Genomic DNA, 23,510 nt, shown 5'->3' with positions numbered 1-23,510 from the left:
ATGGTATCTGTCTTTCTCTGTATGGCTTATTTCACTTAGCATAACACTCTCCAGTTCCGTCCACGTTGCTACAAAGGGCCATATTTCATTCTTTCTCATTGCCACATAGTACTCCATTGTGTATATAAACCACAATTTCTTTATCCATTCATCAGTTGATGGACATTTAGGCTCTTTCCATAATTTGGCTATTGTTGAGAGTGCTGCTATAAACATTGGGGTACAAGTGCCCCTATGCATCAGTACTCCTATATCCCTTAACAAGCCCCTTTCAAGTACACTTCAGAATTTATGTTAATGAGGTGACATCTAGAAAGCCCCTAAGAATGGAAGCTGATTGCCAGGGAAATCTGCCTCGTGATTAGAGTGTTGGAACTCTCATTTCTACTCCTCTCCGGGGGAGGAAAGGGACTAGAGGTTGAATCAAACACTAAGGGGCAATGATTTAATCAATCATGTCTACATAATAAAGCCTCCATAAAAAATGTGAACGACAGGATTCAGATAGCTTCTGTGTTGGTGACCATGCCAGCAGGGTGACACATCTGTTTCACTGAACAGAAGCTCCTGCACTCAGGACACTTTCAGACCTTTCCCTATGTATCCCTTCACCTGGCTGTTCATCTGTATCCTTTATAGTTAGGATTCCTTTACAATAAACTGGTAAACTTAAGTAAATATTTCTCTGAATTCTGTGAACCACTCTAGTAACCAAACCAGAGGAGGGGGTTGTGGGAACCTCTGATTTATAGCTGGTCAGTCAAAAGCACAGGTGACAACATGAACTTGCCATTGGCTTCAGAAGTGGGGCAGTCTTGGGGAACTGAGCCCTTAATCTGTGGGATATGATGATATACATCTCCAGGTAGACAGTACCAGACTGAACTAAATTGCAGGACACCCAGCTATGTTGCAGAATTGCTTGGTGTGGGAGAAACAACCACACATTTGGTGACTGGAAGTGTAAAAATTAACTGGTAAGAGGAACACAGGAGGAATGTTTTCTCTACCACAGATTCACAACTAGAAAACAAAGGGGAAGAACTGTATGAAAATGGAAAGAAAGGTGACTCCAGTATAATTTGAAAAAGCTACTTCGATCTTCCAGAATTGTGCTGTGCTCTCCACAAAACATAGGCCATGTCCTAATTAAGCACCATAATCTTACTATTTTAAAGTAAAAACAAAAACAAAAAACACATACCTGAGGTGAGAGAAACTTTTCAATGCGTTTGGCTATAAAACCTTTCTCCAATATGGAGTTGACTGATGGTCTATCCCTAGGATTTCTTTTAAATAACTGAGAGAGTAAATTGCGGAGATCATAAGAATAATGTAAAGACACAGGTGGAAAAGATCCAGATATTATCTTCAGTACCAGGTTTTTCATACTGCCAGCTTCAAACTAAAATCCAGAAAATAAATAAACATGTATGAAACATACTAAATTGAAAATAGGAATAAACAATGAGAAATAGTTCTTTTCCTAAAGAACAGAACTATAATCCTCTTAAAAATATTTTAATCAGAATACATATATGTATACATATATATATTAGCATATGTTATTCAGAACAAAGTTTACTTGGTTATTTATAAACATACTTAAAAGAGACTAATAGTCCTCATAAAACATCATAACTTGTTAAAAGATTAATTTTTACTTATTCAACACACTGAAAGATGGAATAAAGGTATTAAAGATTTTATAAAAACATAAGAATAATAATAAAGACAAAAACAAACAAACCTTGTAGTCTTCATTTAAGACCTGCCTATCTGTGCCTTGTTGCAGTAACTGGGAAAGGAAATTAACTACAAAACGACAAGTATCTGAGAAAAATATAATAAATAAAAATACTAATTACTTTCCTTTTAAACACTGCTCATTATTATGAACTGTGTGATACTTCCAAAAGCCATATAAGGAGCAATGTGGCAAATATTCCAAAGAGGAATATAAGCCATATCAATGGGAATAGTATATATCTTAAGAGTAAACACAATAGGGGCCCCTGGGTGGGTCAGTCAGTTAAGCATCTGACTCTTGGTTTTGGGTCAGGTCATGATCTGGTAGTTTCGTGGGTTCAGGCCCCACATCAGGTTCTGCACTGGCAGCATGCTTGGGACTGTCTCTCTCCATCTCTCTGCCCTTCCCCATCTGCACTGTCTCTGTCTCTCTCTAAATAAATAACTAAACTAAAAAAAAAGAGTAAACAGGGTTGCCTGGGTGGCTCAGTCAGTTAAGCATCTGACTTCAGCTCAGGTCATGATCTCACAGTTTGTGAGTTCAAGCCCCACGTCAGCCTCTTGTGCTGACAGCTCAGAGCCTGGAGCCTGTGTCGGATTCTGTGTCTTCTCCTGTCTCTGTCCCTCCCATGCTCTATCTCTCAATAATAAACATTAAAAACAAAAAATTTAAAAAAAAGAGTAAACACACTATAAACCCTAACTGAAATTTAAAAAAAAAAAAAAAGGGGGCAGTTTAAAATCTAAAGATTTAATTTTCATTTTCAAAGTAAAATTAAGCTTTTGATATCTCTGCTAAAATAGTATAGAATAGTTACACACTGTAACATGTTCTTAACATACACATTAACAAAACAAAACTTGCTATAAATTAGGTATTGATAATTATACCAAGTATAAAAACGTTCTGTTAAATGTTGAATTCTCCTAGACAATTACAATATGATATTCAGGTTATTAAAATTTGAGTACAATTCAAATAGAAATTTAGAAATATCTATGTACCTAAGAAGGAATTCTAAATGCAGAATGATAAATTATTCCTTCCCTACAATCAATTTTCATTTATCTCTTAACTGACAAGCTTTTTTCATAAAGGTGAGTGAATTACTTAACTTCATGTGTCTACTTAAGTGTAAATAGCTCCAAAATACAGAAGCAACGGTGACAGAACAATGTAGATGAAAAATGAAAGAAAATGCACTGAGTTAGACCTAAAATGACTGTTATGTCAGAAAAACTGACCAATTCTTTGAAATACAGATCTGATAACTACCATTCCACATCACTTTGGCAGCCTATGCTTTTTTACCTTGAGAAAGAAAAATAACAGCTAAGACAATACAGTAGAAGAGTGTGCAATCATTAAAAAACACAACAACAACAAAAAATCCCCCAAATAATATCAGGAAATACAAACAAGGCTATAAAACTGCTTATACAATATAATCACACTTTAGACAGAGAGAAAAAAATCCTTTTAAAAATTAATGTAGAAGAAAGCCTGAAAGGAAACAACAAAATATTACAAGTACTTATTACCAATTACAGGAACTACTTTTGATATTCATTCACTTCTTTCTATTTTTATCTATTTTCTTAAGTTTTCTGTAATGAAAATACATTACTGTTTAATGGGGGGAGCATTTTTAAAGAGCAAAATTTTGAAATGGAAAGTGGCTAAAATTCAACTTATTTAAGACAAAAACTCCCCCTTTTGGGAGTATTATGTGCCATCTCAACAAAGTCTAAAAAATAAAAATTTTAATTAAAGAGCATTTGAATTGATAAAATCCCTCAATGAATATGGTAAAAAATTGTTCTTCAATTTCAATTCCAAACTCAAATAATTCGGGTGTTTTGAGAGAAATCACCAAGATGAAATAAATAAGCTAAAATACCAAATTCATATATGAATGTAACATTAAAAAGACAGCAAATTTGTTTTTCTCATTAGGAATAATTTCCTGTAAAAAAGTATGATATACTTATTATAATAATAAATATATAACATACATATGTAATATATGTATATATTAAAGGAAAATCTATTTAAATTTACACTTGAAAGATGAGAAACTTAAAAACTGACAGAGAAGAATTTCCAGTACAAGTGGGCCCCCTGAAAGATGGCATATGATTTTTAAAACATAGAAATATTATAGGTACATCAGGACATAATTTTTAAAATATTTCAGAAAGTTCTACTTACTGCATGTTTAAGTGTGCACATTTCGTACAGGACACACCCCAGAGCCCAAATGTCACTAGAAAAGGGAAAAATGAGAAATTTTCTCTAAGTATCAGAGTTTACTTAAATTTTTTTTTATTTAAAGGAAACGAAAGCAAAATGAAAATGCTTTCCAAAAATATATGTTCCATAAAATATATCCTTTAAAACTCAAAATTTCAACCATATCCAAATGATAAAAGTAGCTATCCCAGATTAGAAGAAGCAGTTGCCCAAGCAATTATTTTAAAGTTTTATTAAAGAAATGTAATATTTAAAAGAACAAAATCAGTAAATTTCATGAATATTCTAGTTATTTTATTCAATTATTTATGAAATACCATGATTTAAAAAAAATATAAGGGGCACCTGGGAGGCTCAGTTGGGCATCCAACTCTTGATTTCATCCCAAGTCATGATTTCGAGGTTCATGGGATCGGGCCCCACCCCACATCAGGATAACGCTGCCAATACAGGACGTACTCGGGATTCTCTTTCTCCCTCTCTCCTGCCCTACCTCCAGATGCACGTGTGCTCTCTCTCTCAAAATAAACATCTTTTAAAAATAATACAATTAAAAATCTATATATTATAAAAGCAAAATACTGTTTTCATGATAAACAAGAAAATATTAATTTACTCAAATTTATCTGAAACATAGGACAGCCAACTGAAATATTATATAAGGTAAATATATTTATTTAATCTTAAGGACTTAGTTATAATGTCTCCTTTATAGTTTCTTCCTCTCTTTTACACATATTTTTATAATTAAATGCTATCTTCCATTTTTAAAAAGAAAAAATAAAAATCTCATAGTTCAGAGCAACAGTTGCCCTTAGTAGTCAATAAAAACAAAAACCACTACTCCTGAAAGCTGAACTTATTGGAAAAAAAGAAAATCCAATACTGAAATCCCAAAGTTACCTTTAACTAAACTCACAAAAAGCTACAAATATAAATCTATAACCCCCAAAATTTATTTAGTTTCAAGATCAACTAGCAAAAAAATGTGAATAGTAATTAAGCCATTTAGTAACTTGTACATGTTAGTACATGTAACATGTATAATCAAAACCATTACACTAATGATCCTATTTTAAAAAATACTTTAAAACATATTTAGAAAAATATGAATTTTAAAGTATACTGACAATGCTCATCCATGACATTTTTAAACTATTTTCCCCACAAAATTAGTTTTATAGAAAATACTCAGGGGTGCCTGGGTGGCTTAGTCGGTTAAGTGTCCAACTTCAGCTCAAGTCATGATCTCACGGTTCCCTGAGTTGGAGCCTGTGTCGGGCTCTGTGCTGCAGCTGGGAGTCTAAAGCCTGCTTCAGATTCTCCCTCTTGCCCCTCCCCTGCTCACACTCTGTCACTCTCTCTCTCTCAAAAATAAAAATAAACATTACAATAAAAAATTCTCAGGCACCTGGGTGGCTCAGTCGGTTAAGCATCCGACTTCAGCTCAGGTCATGATCTCACACTCTGTGAGTTCAAGCCCCGCGGCACGCTCTGTGCTGACAGCTCAGAGCCTGAAGTCTGCTTTGGATTCTGTGTCTCCCTCTCCCTCTGCCCCTCCCCTGCTCATGCTCTGCCTCTCTCTGTCTCAAAAATAAATAAAATAAAAAATTCTCAGGGCGCCCGGGTGGCTCAGTCGGTTAAGCCTCTGACTTCAGCTCGGGTCATGATCTCATGGTTGGTGGGTTCAAGCCCAGTGTCGGGCTCTGTGCTGACAGTGCTCTGTGCTCAGAGCCTGGAGCCTGCTTCAGATTCTGTGTCTCTGTCTCTCTCTCTCCCATTCCCATGCTCACACTCTGTCTCTCAAAAATAAATAAAGTGCTTAAAAAAAAATTTTTTTTTAATTCACCAAAGGATTAAATACATTCCTAATTTAAAGATAAAGACTGAGGGGCGCCTGGGTGGCTCAGTCGGTTGAGCGTCCGACTTCGGCTCAGGTCATGATCTCACGGTCCGTGGGTTCGAGCCCCGCGTCGGGCTCTGTGCTGGCAGCTCAGAGCCTGGAGCCTGTTTCGGATTCTGTGTCTCCTTCTCTCTGTGACCCTCCCCCGTTCATGCTCTGTCTCTCTCTGTCTCAAAAATAAATAAACGTTAAAAAAAAAAAAATTAAAAAAAAAAGATAAAGACTGATATTTTTCACAGTTGACTTATTCATAAGATACAGAAATAGCATTAAAGTCTAAAATCACTTCAGTTCAGGGCACATGCGTGGGTCAGCTGGTTAAGTATCCAGCTTCTGATTTTGGCTCAGGTCATGATGTCACAGTTCATGAGTTCAAGCCCTGCTTTGGGCTCCATGCTGAGAGCAGAGGAGCCTGCTTGGGATTCTCTCTCTCCCCTACTCTCTGCCCCTCCCTCACTCTCTCTCTCTCAAAATAAATACATAAACTTTAAAAAATTACTTTAGCTCAAAGAAATGCTAGTATCATTAAGAATATACACTAAATAATACTTTCCATGAACTAGACTGATTATTGTAATTTAAATTCATTTAAAAAATACATTAATGTTCTCAGTCTCAAGCGCTCAGGTTTCAAACATAGCTTCCTTCCCACTCAAAAAAAGGAGCTATCGCTTTCTTCCTTTTAACTTCTGTGAGTGCTTTCAAAGTTTTTTTTAGTTTATTTACTTATTATTTTGAGAGAGAAAGAGCACGCATGCACACAAACAAGCATGGAGCTCAAAGCAGGACCTGAACTCACGAACTGTGACATCGTGACCTGAGCCAAAATCAGAAGTTGGATGCTTAACCAACTGAGCCGTGCCCTAAGCTCAAGTAATTTTAGATTTTAATGCTATTTCTGTCAGCGCAGAGCCCGAAGCCAGGCTCAAACTATGAACCACGAAATCGTGTCCTGAGCCAAAGTCAGTCACTTAAGTGACTGAGCCACCCAAGTACCCCTGCTTTCAAATTTAAGACCAATATTTCTTGGCTAGTATATTTCAGTTAGAAAGAAAATAAATGGTAAATAGAATTCAGCAGCAGCATTCTTTATCCCAGTCACATGTTCTACAATCTGTTAGCCACAGTACAACTCAATGATTAGGGATTTGGGCTTGGGAGCCAGATGCCTGGGACTTGCAAGATGCTTTCCCTCTCTCCCTGCATTTGGCTTCCTTACAAGGAAAAGGAGGAATAATTAATGCTTACAACTCATTAGATTATTGTGAAGAGTAAAGGAGTCAATACATAGAAAGCATTCAAACCAGTGCCGGGCATATAATTTGTTCAATAAATATTAACTATTAGATATTTCAATAGGAAGTGCTATGACAAAGACCAAAGTAAATACTCTATTTCCAATTATAACTTAAACAATAAGGTGATACTTTCTATAGTTCCTTTAGACAGACAGTGAAATAACTTATTTGCAATCCCCCCTCATTGTATAGTAAAAAAATGGGTGTACGTATGTCTGTGTATGTATATATATATATATTTACATATATATTTCTATGAGCATTAATGATTTTGCAATAATATCCTGAGGTCAGTAAATACAGCACAAGAGAAAGATTTAAAGGGAATATGTCATGTTATGAATATCATTTTAAATACCTTTTATTATTGTAAGGTTTGTTTTCACAGATTTCAGGTGACAAGTAGTATGGGGTCCCTATGCAAGTTCGAGCCAGTTCCACAGTACTAGGACAAAAAAAGAATTATTGGAGAAGCTTAAGATACTAAAATATATTATAAATTAAAACATATACACCACCATGGACATTTTATCAAAACAAAGTTTAAAATTAGTATGTTACCTATTAAGTACTCTAGCGATTCCAAAATCTCCAAGTTGTATTGTCCCATCTTTGGTTAAAAATATGTTCTGTTTAAGAGATATAAAAAGCCAGAAATATTGTTACAGTCCAGTCCTGACAACTCTTTTCACAACAACAAATCTAGTTTAAAAAAAGCTGGGAGGTGCCTGGGTGGCTCAGTCGGTTAAGCATCCAAATTCAGCTCACGTCATGATCTCATGGTTTGTGAGTCTGAGCCCCACAATGGGCTCTCTGCTGTCAGCATGGAAGCCCACTCAGATCCTCTATCTCCCTCTCTCTGCCCCTCCCCTGCGCGCACATGCTCGCTCTCTCTCTCTCGCAAAAATAAACATTTTTTAAAATTTTTTTAATGTTTACTTTTGAAGGAGAGAGAGACAGAGCGTGGGGGTGGGGGGGCAGAGAGAGAGACGCACACAGAATCCGAAACAGGCTCCAGGCTCTGAGCTGTCAGCACAAAGCCCAACGCAGGGCTCGAACTCATGAACAGTGAGATCATGATCTGAGCCAAAGTCGGACACAACCAACTGAGCCACCAATCAGGCACCCCATAAACAAACATTTTTTAAAAGCTGGAATAACTGGATATCCACATACAAAAGAATGAATGTAGGTCCTTATACCATACACAAAAATTAACTCAAAATGGATTCCTAAATATAAGAACTGAAACTATACGACTGCTAGAGGAATATATGGGAGTACATCTTTGTGTTATTGGGTTGGGCAATGGTTTCTTAAATATAACACCAAAAGCACAAGCAAAGAAGAGAATATAAAGTGGACTTCACCAAAATTAAAAACTTTTGTTCAAAGAACACTATATCAAAAGTGAACAGACAACCCACAGAACTGGAGAAAATATTTGCAAATCATGTATCCAGAATAAAGAACTCTTACAATTCATTAGCAACAAAAGACAACCCACTTAAAATACACAAAGTCACATATTATGATTCCATTTACATAAAATGTCCAGAAACAGGCAATTCCATTGAGAAAGAAAGTAAATTAGTGGTTTCCAGAGTCTAAGTAGAGAGGGAATGGAAAGTGATTGCTAATGGTACAGGGTTTCTTTTTGGAGTTATAAAAAAATGTTCTAGAATTAGAGAATGGTAATGGTTTCAAAACTCTGTGAATATACTAAAAATCACTGAACAATACATTTCCAGTGGGTGAATATTAAGGTATTTGAAATATATCTCAATATAACTTCAAATAAATGAACCCAGACTCCCCCATTAAAAAAAAATGCTTAAAAATTCCAATTAGCCTAAATATAACAAAAGAATCTTAAAATTTTCCAATAATTTACCCAATTAATTTGCATTCATAAATATATAACCCCAATGCTCTATCAAACAGTAAAGGCAGGAGTTTGTGGCACATAAATTAAACCCCACATCATTCAGGAGACTTGATTCAGACACATGTTCACAGGCAAAGATGACACAAAGCAGGGATGATGGGGATGGAGCAAAATGGGGTGAAATTGGGATTAGGTGGCAGAGTTGGGGGACAGGAAGGATGAGGTATGAAGCTCCCATCACAGATCCTTCTCTTCCTACTACACATCCGGAGGCAATCAGGCTATACGAGAGGTTACAGGTGTAAGAAGGTAAGACAAACACATGGCCTTGACACCAGGAGACAAATACCCTCTGATCTACCTAGTTTGAGGACTGAGAAAGCCCAGTGGGGCATCCATGAAAGAAACTCTACGCACAGATGAGTGAGCTATGGGGACAAAACATCTCCCACAAAGAGTTTCCAAAAAAAAAAGCCAATAAAATAATCAGAACAAGAATTCACTCCAGACAGAATTAATTCTATAAAACAGAGACAAAAACTTTAAAATAAGTATGTTTAGCTAAGAGAGGGGTGCCTGGATGGCTCAGTCATTAGGGCACGTGACTCTTGATCTCAGGGTTGTAAGTTTGAGCCCCATGTTGGGTGTAGAGAGTACTTAAAAATAAAATCTTTAAAAAACAAAAAGAAAGGAAATTGCAAAGAGATAAATGAAAGAAATCCGTTTATTTTTTTTTAACTTTTTTTTTTTTTTTAACGTTTATTTATTTTTGAGACAGAGAGAGACAGAGCATGAACAGGGGAGGGGCAGAGAGAGAGGGAGACACAGAATCCGAAACAGGCTCCAGGCTCTGAGCTGTCAGCACAGAGCCCGACGCGGGGCTCGAACTCACGGACCGTGAGATCATGACCTGAGCCGAAGTCGGACGCTCAACCGACTGAGCCACCCAGGCGCCCCAAGAAATCCGTTTAAAAAGAACAAGACATTATGAAATAAAAACCAATCAGATTAAGAACAGAGGTATATGAAAAACCATTTAGAAATCTTGGAGAAAAAACTAGTCATTATAAAAAACAAGTAAATAGATATGTATCAGTTTAGACAAAAGGATTAAAAAAGGATTTGGGTAACTTGAAAGTAGGCTGAGAAATTCACCTAGAAGGCAACTGAGAGACAAAGAAATAAAATGTGAAAGAACAAATAAGGTACTTGGAAGAGTTAGATTAAGAAGCTACAACACAGGTCTAGAAACATAATTCAGAAGACCATGAAGGTAATGATAGAGAAATAATATCTGAAAAAATACTGCTAAACATTTTCCAGAACATTTCTAGGTGAATATACATTCTCAGATCAAAAGTACACAACATAGGGGCGCCTGGGTGGCTCAGTCGGTTGAGCGGCCAACTTCGGCTCAGGTCATGATCTCGCGGTCCATGAATTCGAGCCCCGCGTCGGGCTCTGTGCTGACAGCTCAGAGCCTGGAGCCTGTTTCAGATTCTGTGTCTCCCTCTCTCTGACCCTCCCCTGTTCATGCTCTGTCTCTCCCTGTCTCAAAAAATAAATAAAACGTTAAAAAAAATTTTTTTTTAAAAAAGTACACAACATAATAATAACTGAACTTCACCAATGCACAACCCTATGAAATTTCAGAACAATGGAGACATACAGAATATCGTATAGTCATCCAAAGAGAACAAACCGGATAAGAAACCACTGACTAAATTCCTAAATAGCAACACTAGAGGCCAAGAGACAAATGAGCAATATCTTCAAAATTCTTTAGGAAAACAAATTTCCAGCCTAGAAGTTCATATCCAAATTATCATTAAAGTAAGAGAATGGAAAAAAGTCATCTTCAGACATAAAATATCCCCCCAAAATATACCTTCCACGTATTTATTTTTTGGGTTTTTTCCCATCATTATGAGAGTAAACCCAGAAGGAGGATATAGGAAGGAGGCAGGAGCTATTAACACACAAGGCATATAAGAAGGATATCTAGTATTATAGTGAAGGGAGAACAGTGAAGAGAGAACCGATAATCCAATGCAGACTGGATCAGGTTCAAAAATTTTAGCCTAAGACAACACTGGCTCCATATCCATTTAGAAGTTATTAGTGACAGAATAATCATACCTGTGACTTTATGTCTCGATGAAGAATTTTTCGATCATGTACATGTTTCAAGGCCAAACAGATCTGCACAAACCAATCCAAAATCTAAGAGGGAAAATCAGATTTGTCATTTCTTTTAAAATTTACATCTCACAGTATTCTTTTCTTAACCAAAAAAAAAAAAACCATTCAGGAATATCTGGGGTTGAAGGGAACTAAGTCCTTAAAAAAAGAAATTTAGTCTACAATTTTTAACTTTACTGTAATTAATGTCACTAACATTAAGTAGATATTCAAGCTGATATATTATGTGCAAGGGTCCACACTGACTTTAAAATGTAAGAGACTGCTACTAAAGCATCTCTTATAAATCAGAATATAGAAACTTCCTGAAAAGAGTGAAAAATGAAAATACTATGAGGGTAAATGACTTTATATTTAAATACATCTTTTTTCTCCATAAATAAAAATCACGAGGGGAAAAATATCAGGCTGAAATTTGGAAGACATAGCTGAGTTTTATCTCTTTCCACATTCACCATATATAAACATACTCTCTGAAGTTGGCTACTTAAAAGTACAAGGGCTTATTTTCTATCTCGTTCCTAACACCAAAAGAATTCCAAGTAGATGGCTTTTTTAAACAGGCAAAAATTAAACTATAAGATGGTAAAAGAAAATAGAGGTTGATTTTCTATAATCTTTGATTGAAGGACTTTCAAAACTGACTTAAAACCCATAAGTTACAAGAATAAAGACTGACCATGTTCACTATATAAAATTTAAAACATCTGCAGGGCAAAATATATAATCGAGTATAATAATTATTTAAGAAAATACTTGCAACATAATTGATAGATTGCTAATTCTGTAATATGCAAAAGTTCATCCAAATCACTAAGAAAAATACTGGCAGTCAAAATAAGAAGTGGAGAAAAGACTAGAAAAGCAAATGATGGGAAAAAATAAGCCAATAAATGTACACACAAAATACTAATAAAAGATTTTTTTAATAATAACACTAAATAAAACAAGGCACTTTTGTAACTTGAGAAAAATAAAATAACACACAAGGTTGGCCAGAATGTGAGGAAATAAGTCTTTGCATACCTTGTTTGTGAGAAAGTTAATTATGGTCATTTGGAAAAGTATGTAAAAATTTTAAATTCACATACCATTTGAAAGAACAATTGGAATTTCAAATTTGTCCTACAGATACAGTATCACAAATACAAAAGGATGTGTAAAAGGATGTTTATGCCAGCAACGTTCATCAAAGCAAAAAAATATAAACACCTAAATACACATTTAAATATATTGTGATATCACTGTACTAGATACACAGCCATTGAAAAGAATTAAGTACTTCCATGTTTCCTTAAAGGGAAAAAAAGAGAAATGAAGATGGGAAAAAGGGGGTGGGGACACTGGCCCTTTAAATACTATGGAAGTCACCTCAGCATGAAAGAGTGGGGCTTTCAATCAGGGGGGAGGTACAATAATGGCTGTCCACCTCCTTGTCTGCACCTCCAAGATCAGAAATTGCAATTAACAATCAGAGAACAGGGGTGCCTGGGTAGCTCAGTCAGATGAGTGTCCAACTTTTGATTTAGGCTCTGGTCATGATCCAGGGTCATGGGACTGAACCCCACGTCAGGCTATGCACTGAGTATGGAACCTGCTTAAGATTCTTTCTCTCTCTCCCTCCGCCTCTTTCCCCGCTTGTGCACTCTCTCTCTCTCTCTCATTAAAATAAAATAATAATGATAATAATAATAAATAATCAGAGCACAGATCCCTGACATTTGGAGGACATGGACCTTTTTGCTCACCCTGGTTCCCACAACGTGCATTTACACTGCTTCTGGGAAGTATGCAGGGCTGAATGCCTGAGTGCTGGGAGGTGCAAAATGGGTGGCAGCCACTGTTACCTAGCTAAGACCTAAAATTGACTGAAAATAAACACATTTATTATTTAAGCTTTCACCTATAAGTTGCATGCCTACAATAGACTCCAGAGATCCAAAATAGTTTCACAGGATAGATTCTGCCACTGTAATTGTTGTGTAGATGGGGAGAGAGATTCTTCCTGCTTCCGATTCCACCATCTTCCCAGAATCCTCCCCATCTATATTTACTTTAAAATATTTTGTCCTTTGATTAAATAGGCAACCATATATTATTTTTCAGGTGCATACACTACTATTAGTAAATACACTATCAATATATTAATTAGCTCAACATTGTTGTAAGAGCAGCATGGTAAGACTTGCCAAATCAAAAAGAAGCTCAGCCTTTCCTGGGTTAAATTTGTACAGGAAATTATTATTAAACAAATATTTCAGAAAATGGGAAAGTTCTAGACATTTGCCAATGACTTTGCTATCCAGATTTACACTTAAGGAAAATATTCATCAAGCCCTTATTAAATATCCCTATAGAAAATTTTACTCTAGTATTGGTTACTATAATTAATTAACCAGACTTCCAGTCTAAATCATTTTGTTACACAGGCCTTTCTTTTCCTACTTCCAATCTAGAAATGAACAAAACCATCTCAGACTCAAGCCACCCTGCAGTCTAAAACAAAACATGGACTCTGGCCCCTATGTTTTTATGCTTCAAGGCCCAGAGCATGGCAGGATGTAGTAGGAATAAGATGTTTCTGTTTAACTAATTCCCATTTCAAACAGGCTAAAATATATAATGTTCTTATTTGTGCTAACAAAACATCATTCTGAAGGATAGAAAAATGCTATTAATTAAAAAAAAAGACTTGCAAAATTCTTATTGTTTATTATGGAATAACTTCAGAGATGGACAAAAATACATAGAGTAGACCTCCATAATAATTTCTAGGATGACAAGATGCATAATATATAGTACACACACATACATCATTATGTACTAAGAACATTTATCCAAGTCCAGAACCAAATCCACAGACTATCAATGTATTTTATAGAATGTTACAAAACATAATAGCAAGCATTTTAAAGTTCAGTAAAGACAAATGAATAAAAATGAGCACAAGCAATGGAATGTATTAGGTACAATTCTAATAAAAAAAAATAGCACTCTATACATTAACATACATTACTATTTGACTTCACCACAACAGTGAAGTTGGCTATGTGGAATGAACATCCCTATTAATGAATGAGGAAATAAACTCAAAACAGTTAAGTCATTTGTTAACATAACAATTACCAAGCTGATAAGAACAATGACTGAAACCCAAGTTTTCTTACTACAAGTTCTGTGCCCTATTTAATACACTTAACTGTGGAAACAGGCGATAAGTAAGAAACAGGACATTACCTTATTTAATAGTACTTAACTAAAATATAACCCAAGATCTCACCTGATCATATTTTCAAGTTACTGCCAACAAACCATAAGTCCCCATCTACATGGTATTATCAAACAAATGATTAGTTGTGCCAATTTATAGACACAGCTCTCCTAAGTACCCTGAGAGGACATTAGTGAAAACTGTGATCTCTGTTTTACAGTAAATTACAACCTTGTTGAAGAAATAATTCTAATGTGAAATTATTCCGACTACATTAATTAAGGGTGCATGATGCAGTAAAAATAAGTGTAGAGTTGAGCGAATACCATGGAGCATTACATAGCAGGTAGAAGCAACAAATGCACAGATAGCAAAACAAATGGATCAGAAACAGTACTAGGGGAAAAACAGAACTAAATGAGGTATCACACAACAGGTATGCATTTAAAAATACAAGACAACGTGCAGAGAAAGCATTTGACAAAATACAGCATCCTTTCTTGATAAAAACCCTCAAGAAAGTAGGGATAGAAGGATCATACCTCAAGATCATAAAAGCCATGTATGAAAGACCCACTACTAATATCATCCTCAATGGGGAAAAACTGAGAGCTTACCCGCCAAGGTCAGGAATATGACAGGGATGTCCACTCTCACCACTGTTATTCAACATGGTATTGGAAGCCTTAGCCTCAGCAATCAGACAACACAAAGGAATAAAAGGCATCCAAATCGGCCAGGAAGAAGTCAAAATTTCACTCTCTGCAGATGAAATGATACTCTATATGGAAAACCCCAAATATTCTACCAAAAATCTGTTAGAACTGATCCATGAATTCAGCAAAGTCGCAGGATATAAAATCAATTCAAAGAAATTAGTTGCATTCTTATACACCAATAATGAAGCAACAGAAAGAGAAATCAAGAAATCAATCCCATTTACAATTGCACCAAAAACCATAAAATACCTAGGAATAAACATAACCAAAGAGGTGAAAAACCTATACACTGAAAACTACAGAAAGCTAATGAAAGAAACTGAAAAAGACACACACACACAAAAAAAATGGGAAAACATTCCATGCTCCTAGATTGGAAGAACAAATATTGTTAAAATGTCGACACTAACCAAAGCAATCTATTAATTCAATGCAATCCCTATCAAAATAACACTAGCATTTTTCACAGAGCTAGAACAAACAATCCTAAATTTGTATGGAACCAGAAAAGATCCTGAATAGCCAAAGCAATCTTGAAAAAGAAAACCAAAGCAGGAGGCATCACAATCCCAGACTTCAAGACATATTACAAAACTGTAATCATCAAGACAGTATGGTACTGGCACAAGAACAGACACTCGGATCAATGGAACAGAATACAGAACCCAGAAATGGACCCACAAACATAAGGCCAACTAATCTTTGACAAAGCAGGAAAGAATATCCAATGGAATAAGGACAGTCTCTTCAGCAAATGGTGCTGGGAAAACTGGACAGCAACATGCAGAAGAATGAACCTGGACCACTTCCTCACACCATACACAAAAAGACACTCAAAATGGATGAAAGACCTAAATGTAAGATAGGAAGCCATCAAAATTCTCGATGAGAAAAAAGGCAAAAACTTCTTTGATCTTGGCCGCAGCAACATCTTACTCAACACATATCCGGAGGCAAGGGAAACAGAAGCAAAAATGAACCATTGGGACCTCATCAAAATAAAAAGTTTCTGCATAGTGAAGGAAACAGTCAGCAAAACTAAAAGGCAACCAACAGAATGGGAGAAGATATCGGCAAATGACATATGAGATAATGGGTTAGTACCCAAAATGTAAAAGAACTTATCAAACTCAACACCCAAAAAACAAATAATTCAGTGTAGATATGGGCAAAGGATATGAATAGACACTTCTCTAAAGAAGACATCTAGGTGGCCAACAGACGCATGAAAAAATGCTCAGCATCATTCATCATCAGGGAAATACTAATCAAAACCACAATGAGATCCCACCTTACACCTGTCAGAATGGCTAACATTAACAACTCAGGCAACAACAGATGTTGGTGAGGATGCAGAGAAAGAGGATCTCTTTTGCACTGCTGGTGAGAATGCAAACTGGTGCAATCACTCTGGAAAACAGTATGGAGGCTCCTCAAAAAACTAAAAATAGAACCACCCTACGACCCAGAAACTACACTACTAGGTATTAACCCAAGGGATACAGGTGTGCTGTTTCAAAGGGGCACATGCACCCCAATGTTTATAGCAGCACTATCAACAATAGCCAAAGTATGGAAAGAGCCCAAATGTCCATCGGCAGATGAATGGATAAAGATTATGTGATACACACACACACACACACACACACACACACACACACAATGGAGTATTACACAGCAATCAAAAAGAATGAAATCTTGCCACTTGCAACTACGTGGATGGAACTAGAGGGTACTAGGATGGAACTAGGGGCTAAGTGAAGGCAAAGAAAGACAAATAAATGACTTCAGTCATACGAGGAATTTAAGATACTAAACAGATGAACATAAGGGAACGGAAGTAAAAATAATACAGAAACATGGAGGGGGACAAAACATAAGAGACTCTTAAATATACAGAACAGAGGGTTGCTGGAGGGCTTGTGGGAGGGAGAGATGGGCTAAATGGATAAGGGGCTTAAGGAATCTACTCCTGAAATCATTGTTGCACTATATGCAAACTAATGTGGATGTAAAATAAATAAATAAAATTTAAAAAATTAAAATTAAAAAATTAAAAATATAAGACCATGATATCCACTTTGAAAAAATACAGGGAGACATTCATTACAGATACTGAAAAAGCTGCCTAAAGAAACAAAAAAGCATAGGCTTTGCTGGAATGGGATATAATGTAGCTATTAAAACAAATATAATTGATCAACATGGACAAACATGTGACAATAATCAAGATAATTTTTTAACACAGCCTGTATTTTTTCCCTTGTATTATAAATAACATTTCCCTTGCTTTCTAAATATTTTCTTAATTTGAGTATAGTTGATACACACTGTTGCATTAGCTTCAGGTGTACAACATAGTGATTTGATAAGTTTGTATGTTTACAAACGTAGCTATCATCTATCTCCATACATTGCTATTACAATATCACTGACTATGCCTCATGCTGTGCCTTTTATTGCAGTAACTTATTCATTCTACAACTGGAAGCCCCTATCACCCACTGCTCTTTACCCATCTTGCCAAACATCCCTCCCCTTGCCACTGGTGCCACTGCTGGCAACCAGCAGTTTGTTCTATTTATAAGTTTGGGTTCTCAAGGTAATTGTTAAGTGACAAAAGCAAGATAGAGTATGCAATGTATAATATTCCATGTCTGAATATCTGTGTCTTGATGTATATATGTACATGTACAAGTATGAAAAAGAAAATTTGGAAAAAGACACCTAAAAACGTAGTAATCTTCAGGGATGGAAGTGTGGGCAAAGAATTATTTCCATTTCTGAACCTTTTAATAATTTTACAATTTAAGCCTGTAAACAAATATTTAATAAACTCTGGAGTTAGATACTAGTAAGTTCAAACACTATACAATTTGGGACAAGCTACTTAACGTGTTAGATTTCTTATCTATTAAATAAACTACACTAATTCATGGGGGATTATAAAGTTTAAAAGAGACAAAAAATATAACATTCCTAGCACGTGGCTCTCCCCATTCCCTTTTGTAAAAGCACATAATAAAAATTAAGAATGGGTGATAATGAGAACTGCAATAGAAATTTAGAGAAAGAAAAGATCACAGATTAGAGTGCTTGTGGAAAATCAAAGGAAAGGCTGGGACTTGAGCTGAACTGTAATTAAAAAAAAAAGGTAGAATATTAATAATAGAGAGTTGGCAAGAAAGTATTACCAAAATAAAAGAAATAATAAATACACAGGAAAAATGAGATATATAAACGTGTCCTTAACACAAATAGTGCCAAACAGGGAATAAATGATCAATAAATATTTGTTAAATGAGAAGGGGTGCATATTAGAGAATACTAGAAAAAAAAATAAGATGGGGTGTCTGGATGGCTCAGTCAGTTAAGCGTCTGATTTCCCCTCAGGTCATGATCTCACAGTTTGTGGATTTGAGTCCCACGTCAGGCTCTGTGCTGACAGCTCAGAACCTGGAGCCTGCTTCCGATTCTGTGTCTCCCTCTCTCTCTCCTCCTTACCCACTTACGCTTTGTCTCTCAAAAATGAATAAACATTAGGAAAAAAAAAAGACTGCTCAGGTAGGATAGGGTCATATTTTAGAGATGTCTGAGGTCAAAACAGATATTAGATTGAATGTAGTTGCCAATGCAAGGCCTCCAGAGCTACAATTACTTAGGAAAGCCACATTGTAGGAAAATATGGTCTGGCAGCAGTAAGCCAAATTGACAGAATATAAAATAATTAGTCATAATGAATAATTAAGTTATATACATAAATATATGCATTTATACACACACACGCAAAGGATATAAATATATTACAAATATAATAATAATATTATAGACAAGAAATGAGATGGGGAACTAATAGAAACTAATTAGAACAGACAGGGAACTAATAGAAACTAGAACAGAAATGTGACTGAAATATTAGAATTTCGATACAAAACTGCCCTAATAATTACAATTAAGCATTTGTACTTACAAATAAACACACATATAAATAAACTTCGAATTGCTTCTCAATAATCAGGAGTAAGAGTCAATCTCCTACATGCTAACTCACCTGATCCTCTTGAAACAAAATGCCTTTCTGAGCATTAATTCGTTTAAACAGATCGCCTCCTTCACAGTAATCCATCACTATGTAGAGAGAACCATTTTCTACAAAATATAAACATTACATTTCATTTTTTAAAATGTATGTCAAAAGTATAGCTAAAGGTACTCAAGGGTTTACTAAAATGCAGCAATTAATTATGTTCTACTAAAAACCAGAACCATCTTCAAAAGAACTGGAGTGCAAAATCCGGTTATACAGATTGTATAATAACCTGGGTTAACAGGCAGCTCCATCATTAAAGATTTTCTACTAAGAATACAGCATCTTACTGAACAGCAGTATCCACATTGGTCTAAACATCTCTGGAACACAGACAAAATGCAGACAAACATACTTGCTTTCATTTAATAGATATATTTTCTTAAGCATCTATAAAAACATGTTTTTCTACCAATTTGTCAAAGATGGATTATAACTTAGTTTCTAATTGACCATTACTTTTCAGCTTTGTTTCATCCACTTAATCAATTACTTACTAAATATCAGATGTTGCAATGAATTCTGAGGACGCAACAGTGAGTAAGATTGTACACTCTTGGAGCTTTCTTTGATTTTATTGCTCTTTTTAAAAATTGTATATAATGTGTCAACATGAAAATAGGGCATTATCTTATTCCCCTTTATGACTCAGTCCACAGGAAAAGAAATTTCTGTGATTCTACCTACGTCTAGTCTAGACAGGACTAGAAGAACACTTCTCATCCTTCCCTCCATCTTTAGTCTTATGTAAGAGTATCACTATGCTTATTCTGCCCAGATTAGAGAGTAGCTGATATCACTTGTAACATTTACTAAGCTACTACTTACTAGTGAGACTACTGCAACTCAAAGAACAGTTTTCATTTCTTTTACTCTTCTGTGCTTATAGCCTTTTTTCCATTAGTACTTGCATCTTGCACCTTGTGGTAGTGTTCTTGTTACCATACCTCCTTTTGATAAACTGTTTTTAACGTGCAATGGATTGGGAACCTATATGACTGAGCTAATTAAGAATCTGTAGGGGTGCCTGGGTGGCTCAGTCGGTTAAGCGTCCGACTTCAGCTCAGGTCACCATTTCGCGGTCCATGAGTTCGAGCCCCGCATCGGGCTCTGTACTGACTGCTCAGAGCCTGGAGCCTGTTTCAGATTCTGTGTTTCCCTCTCTCTCTGACCCTCCCCCGTTCATGCTCTGTCTCAAAAGTAAATAAATGTTAAAAAAAATAATTTAAAAAAAAAGAATCTGTATAATTCATGGGGACTTCTAAGAAATCCTGGCCTGACCTCTTCTCACGGATAGAAGTAGGTAACAGCCACATCAATGTAAATAATACAGAAAATGACTGGAAGACTGGCAGGACAGACTCTCCACAGCTAAATGTAGGGAAGAGGCCACATAGGAAGGTGAAGACGTGGTCAGGAGCTAAAAGGACCTGTGGGACTGACTAATGTGGGGAGTGGTGGGAGGACACCCATGGTTTGGAGAGGGGGAAGAAACGGACCCTTACACCAGGCACAGGGAACCCTCACGGGGAAGATGAATCCCCCATAACATTTGGCATTGAAAACAATAGGGGCATAATTTCACACAATCTTACAATCAGTGGGGCTTAACACCGGAACATTAAAAATCAGCATGCTGGGCTCTAGGAAAGCAAGACAGCAATAGGATACTGTCACCACCCTTAAACAGAGACCACAACAAATAGCCCAGCAGAGATGAAAAACAGATGCAGCACTTTTAAAAATGTCTGGGGCATAAAGAAAAGTGGTTTATTAATCTCAGAGCTGTGCACGCAGGGCAAGGATGTTGGGAGACTTCTCCAGGAGCAGAAGAATTGGCAGGCACCACAATACTGCCCTGTCCAGCAGTGTAGGCACATGGATACTTATAAGAAACCAGTATAGTGCCAATACTCTCCACCTAGCCTGCTAATGGTGCAACCTGCCCCACATTCCACAGGCATATCCTCTCCAGCCAGGCATTATTCCAGTTATCCTCCAACAGCAGACCCATGCTAACACCCTACACCCTGTACCCACATTCTCCTGTGGACCTTTACCTTTTAATATGCCTCTGGGAGAGCCCATCCAAAGAGATGCCATAAGACTGGCAGACTGAAAGGACCCCCAAAAGGGGCTAGCACCCCTCCAAAGTGACTCATGCTTGAGGGGCAGACAGCCAGTCCAACTGCACCCCAGCAGTGGGCTGGGAGCAGACACCTGGTCTGACTATAGGCCCTGCCCACCAATGAAAGCTTCTCAGGAGAAAACAAAGGGACAGCGCCTTGCATTTTGGTGTTACTGCATTGCTAGTAACAGCCTGGTCTGACTCAACCCAAGCCCAAGACAGCCCCAGACCAGCCCACCAACAACACAGAGTCCAAACCCTGCCTACGAGAGGCAAAGAGAGCCACTGCAGACAACTGAATTAAAGGTAAATGCCACTCAGCCACAATAGCAGAGCATATATATCACACATAGGAGACACCCCTGAAGTGCCATGTTCTGGAGAACAGGGGACATTGAATTACAGGGCACTATAAGACCTCTTTTTCATAAAGCCACTACTTTCAAGAGCCAAAAATGCAGCTGACTTTCCTAAAAAAGAAATAGACACAGAATTAGAACATATGAGGAGACAGAGGAATATGTCTCAAATGAAAGAACAGGATGAAAATCATAGCAAGAGAACTAAGAGGCATGGAAATAAGTAATATACCTAACAGAGAATTTAAAGTAATGATCATAAGGATGGGGGCGCCTGGGTGGCTCAATTGGTTGAGCATCTGACTCTTGATTTCAGATCAGGTCATGATCCCAGGGTTGTAGGATCGAGCCCTGCATCAGGCTCCACACAGAGCGTACAGCGTGCTTAAGATTCTCTCTCTCTCAATGCCCCTCTCCCCAACTTGCACGTGCATGCTCTCTAAAATATAAATTAACAAGTAAATAATAACCATAAGGATATTATTCACTGGACTTGAGAAAACAGTGGACCTCAGTGAGACTCCTAACATCGAGATAAAAAACATAAAAAAAGAATGAATCAGAGATTAAGGACTCTATAACTGAAATAAAAAATGTACTCAATGTTATAAATAGTAGACTAAAGGAAGCAGAGGAATGGATCAGCAACCAGGACAGAGGAATGGAAAGCAATCAAGCCGAAGGGGAGAGAGGAAAAATAATAAAAAATTGACTTCAGGGCACCTGGGTGGCTCAGCTGGTTAAGCATCCAACTTCAGCTCAGGTAATGATCTCATGGCTTGTGGGTTCAATGCCACGGTCAGGCTCTGTGCCAACAGTTCAGAGCCTGAAGCCCAGTTCAGATTCTTAACTCTGTCTCTCTCTGCCCCTCCCCCTGCTCACACTCCCTCTCAAAAATAAATAAACATTAAAAAAAATTTTTTTAAATAGACTTGGGAAATCAGTGACACCATCAAGGGTAATTAATAATTCACATCATAGCGATCCCAGAAGAGAGAGAAAAGGAGTCAGAAAATGTATTTGAAGATAAAATAGCTGCAAACTTCCCTAATCTGGGAAAGGAAACAGAAATCCACATCCAGGAGACACAGCCCCCAACAAAATCAATGTAAGAAGGTCCACACCAAGGGGTGCCTGGGTGGCTCAGTCAGTTAAGCATCTGACTTCAGCTCAGGTCATGATCTCGCAGTTTGTGAGTTCGAGCTCCACGTCAGGCTCTGTGCTGACAGCTCGGAGCCTGGAGCCTGGAGCCTGCTTTGGATTCTGTTTCCCTCTCTTCCTGCCCTTCTCTTGCTGATGCTTGCGCTCTCTCCCTCTCTCTCAAAAATAAACATTAAAAAAAAAGGTCCACACCAAGACAGATAGTAATTAAAATGGCAAAAAGTAGTGATAAGAAGAGAATTTTAAAAACAGTAAGAGAAGATACTTAAGTACATAAGAAACCTCATAAGGCTATCAGTGCATTTTTTCAACAGAAACTTTACAGGCCAAAGGGAGTGGCATAATATATTCAAAGTGCTGAAAGAAAAAAACCCACAGCCAAGAATACTCCATGCAGTAAGGCTATCATCAGAATAGAAGGACAGGTGAAGAGTTTCTGAGACAAACAAAAATTAAAGAAAGTCTTAACCACTAAACCAGCTCTACAAAAAATGTTAGAAGGGACTCTTTGAGTAGAAAGAAAAGACCTTAACTGTGAGTAAGAAAAATGG

General features: G+C 36.8%; 1 protein-coding gene across 8 annotated transcripts in view; it reads right to left on the bottom strand.

Annotated features, from left to right (window-relative positions):
* Positions 1-23,510, bottom strand: part of NEK1 (NIMA related kinase 1) — a 214,403-nt gene that overhangs the window by 167,614 nt on the left and 23,279 nt on the right. For all 8 annotated transcript variants that reach the window (XM_053901128.1, XM_053901131.1, XM_053901130.1 and 5 more), the window contains exons 5-10: positions 19,276-19,373; positions 11,232-11,315; positions 7,766-7,833; positions 7,563-7,649; positions 3,962-4,016; positions 1,205-1,405 (exon numbers count right to left, since the gene is read on the bottom strand). In XM_053901128.1, coding sequence (XP_053757103.1) covers positions 1,205-1,405; positions 3,962-4,016; positions 7,563-7,649; positions 7,766-7,833; positions 11,232-11,315; positions 19,276-19,373 — 593 coding nt within the window. The remainder of the gene's footprint in view (positions 1-1,204; positions 1,406-3,961; positions 4,017-7,562; positions 7,650-7,765; positions 7,834-11,231; positions 11,316-19,275; positions 19,374-23,510) is intronic.

The sequence above is a fragment of the Panthera pardus genome, unplaced genomic scaffold (genome assembly GCF_024362965.1).
Source record: "Panthera pardus isolate Hobbes unplaced genomic scaffold, ASM2436296v1 HiC_scaffold_13, whole genome shotgun sequence".
NCBI classification, from domain to species: domain Eukaryota; kingdom Metazoa; phylum Chordata; class Mammalia; order Carnivora; family Felidae; genus Panthera; species Panthera pardus.
The sequence above is the reverse complement of the archived record's forward strand: the minus strand, read 5'-3'. Positions and strand labels throughout refer to the sequence as shown.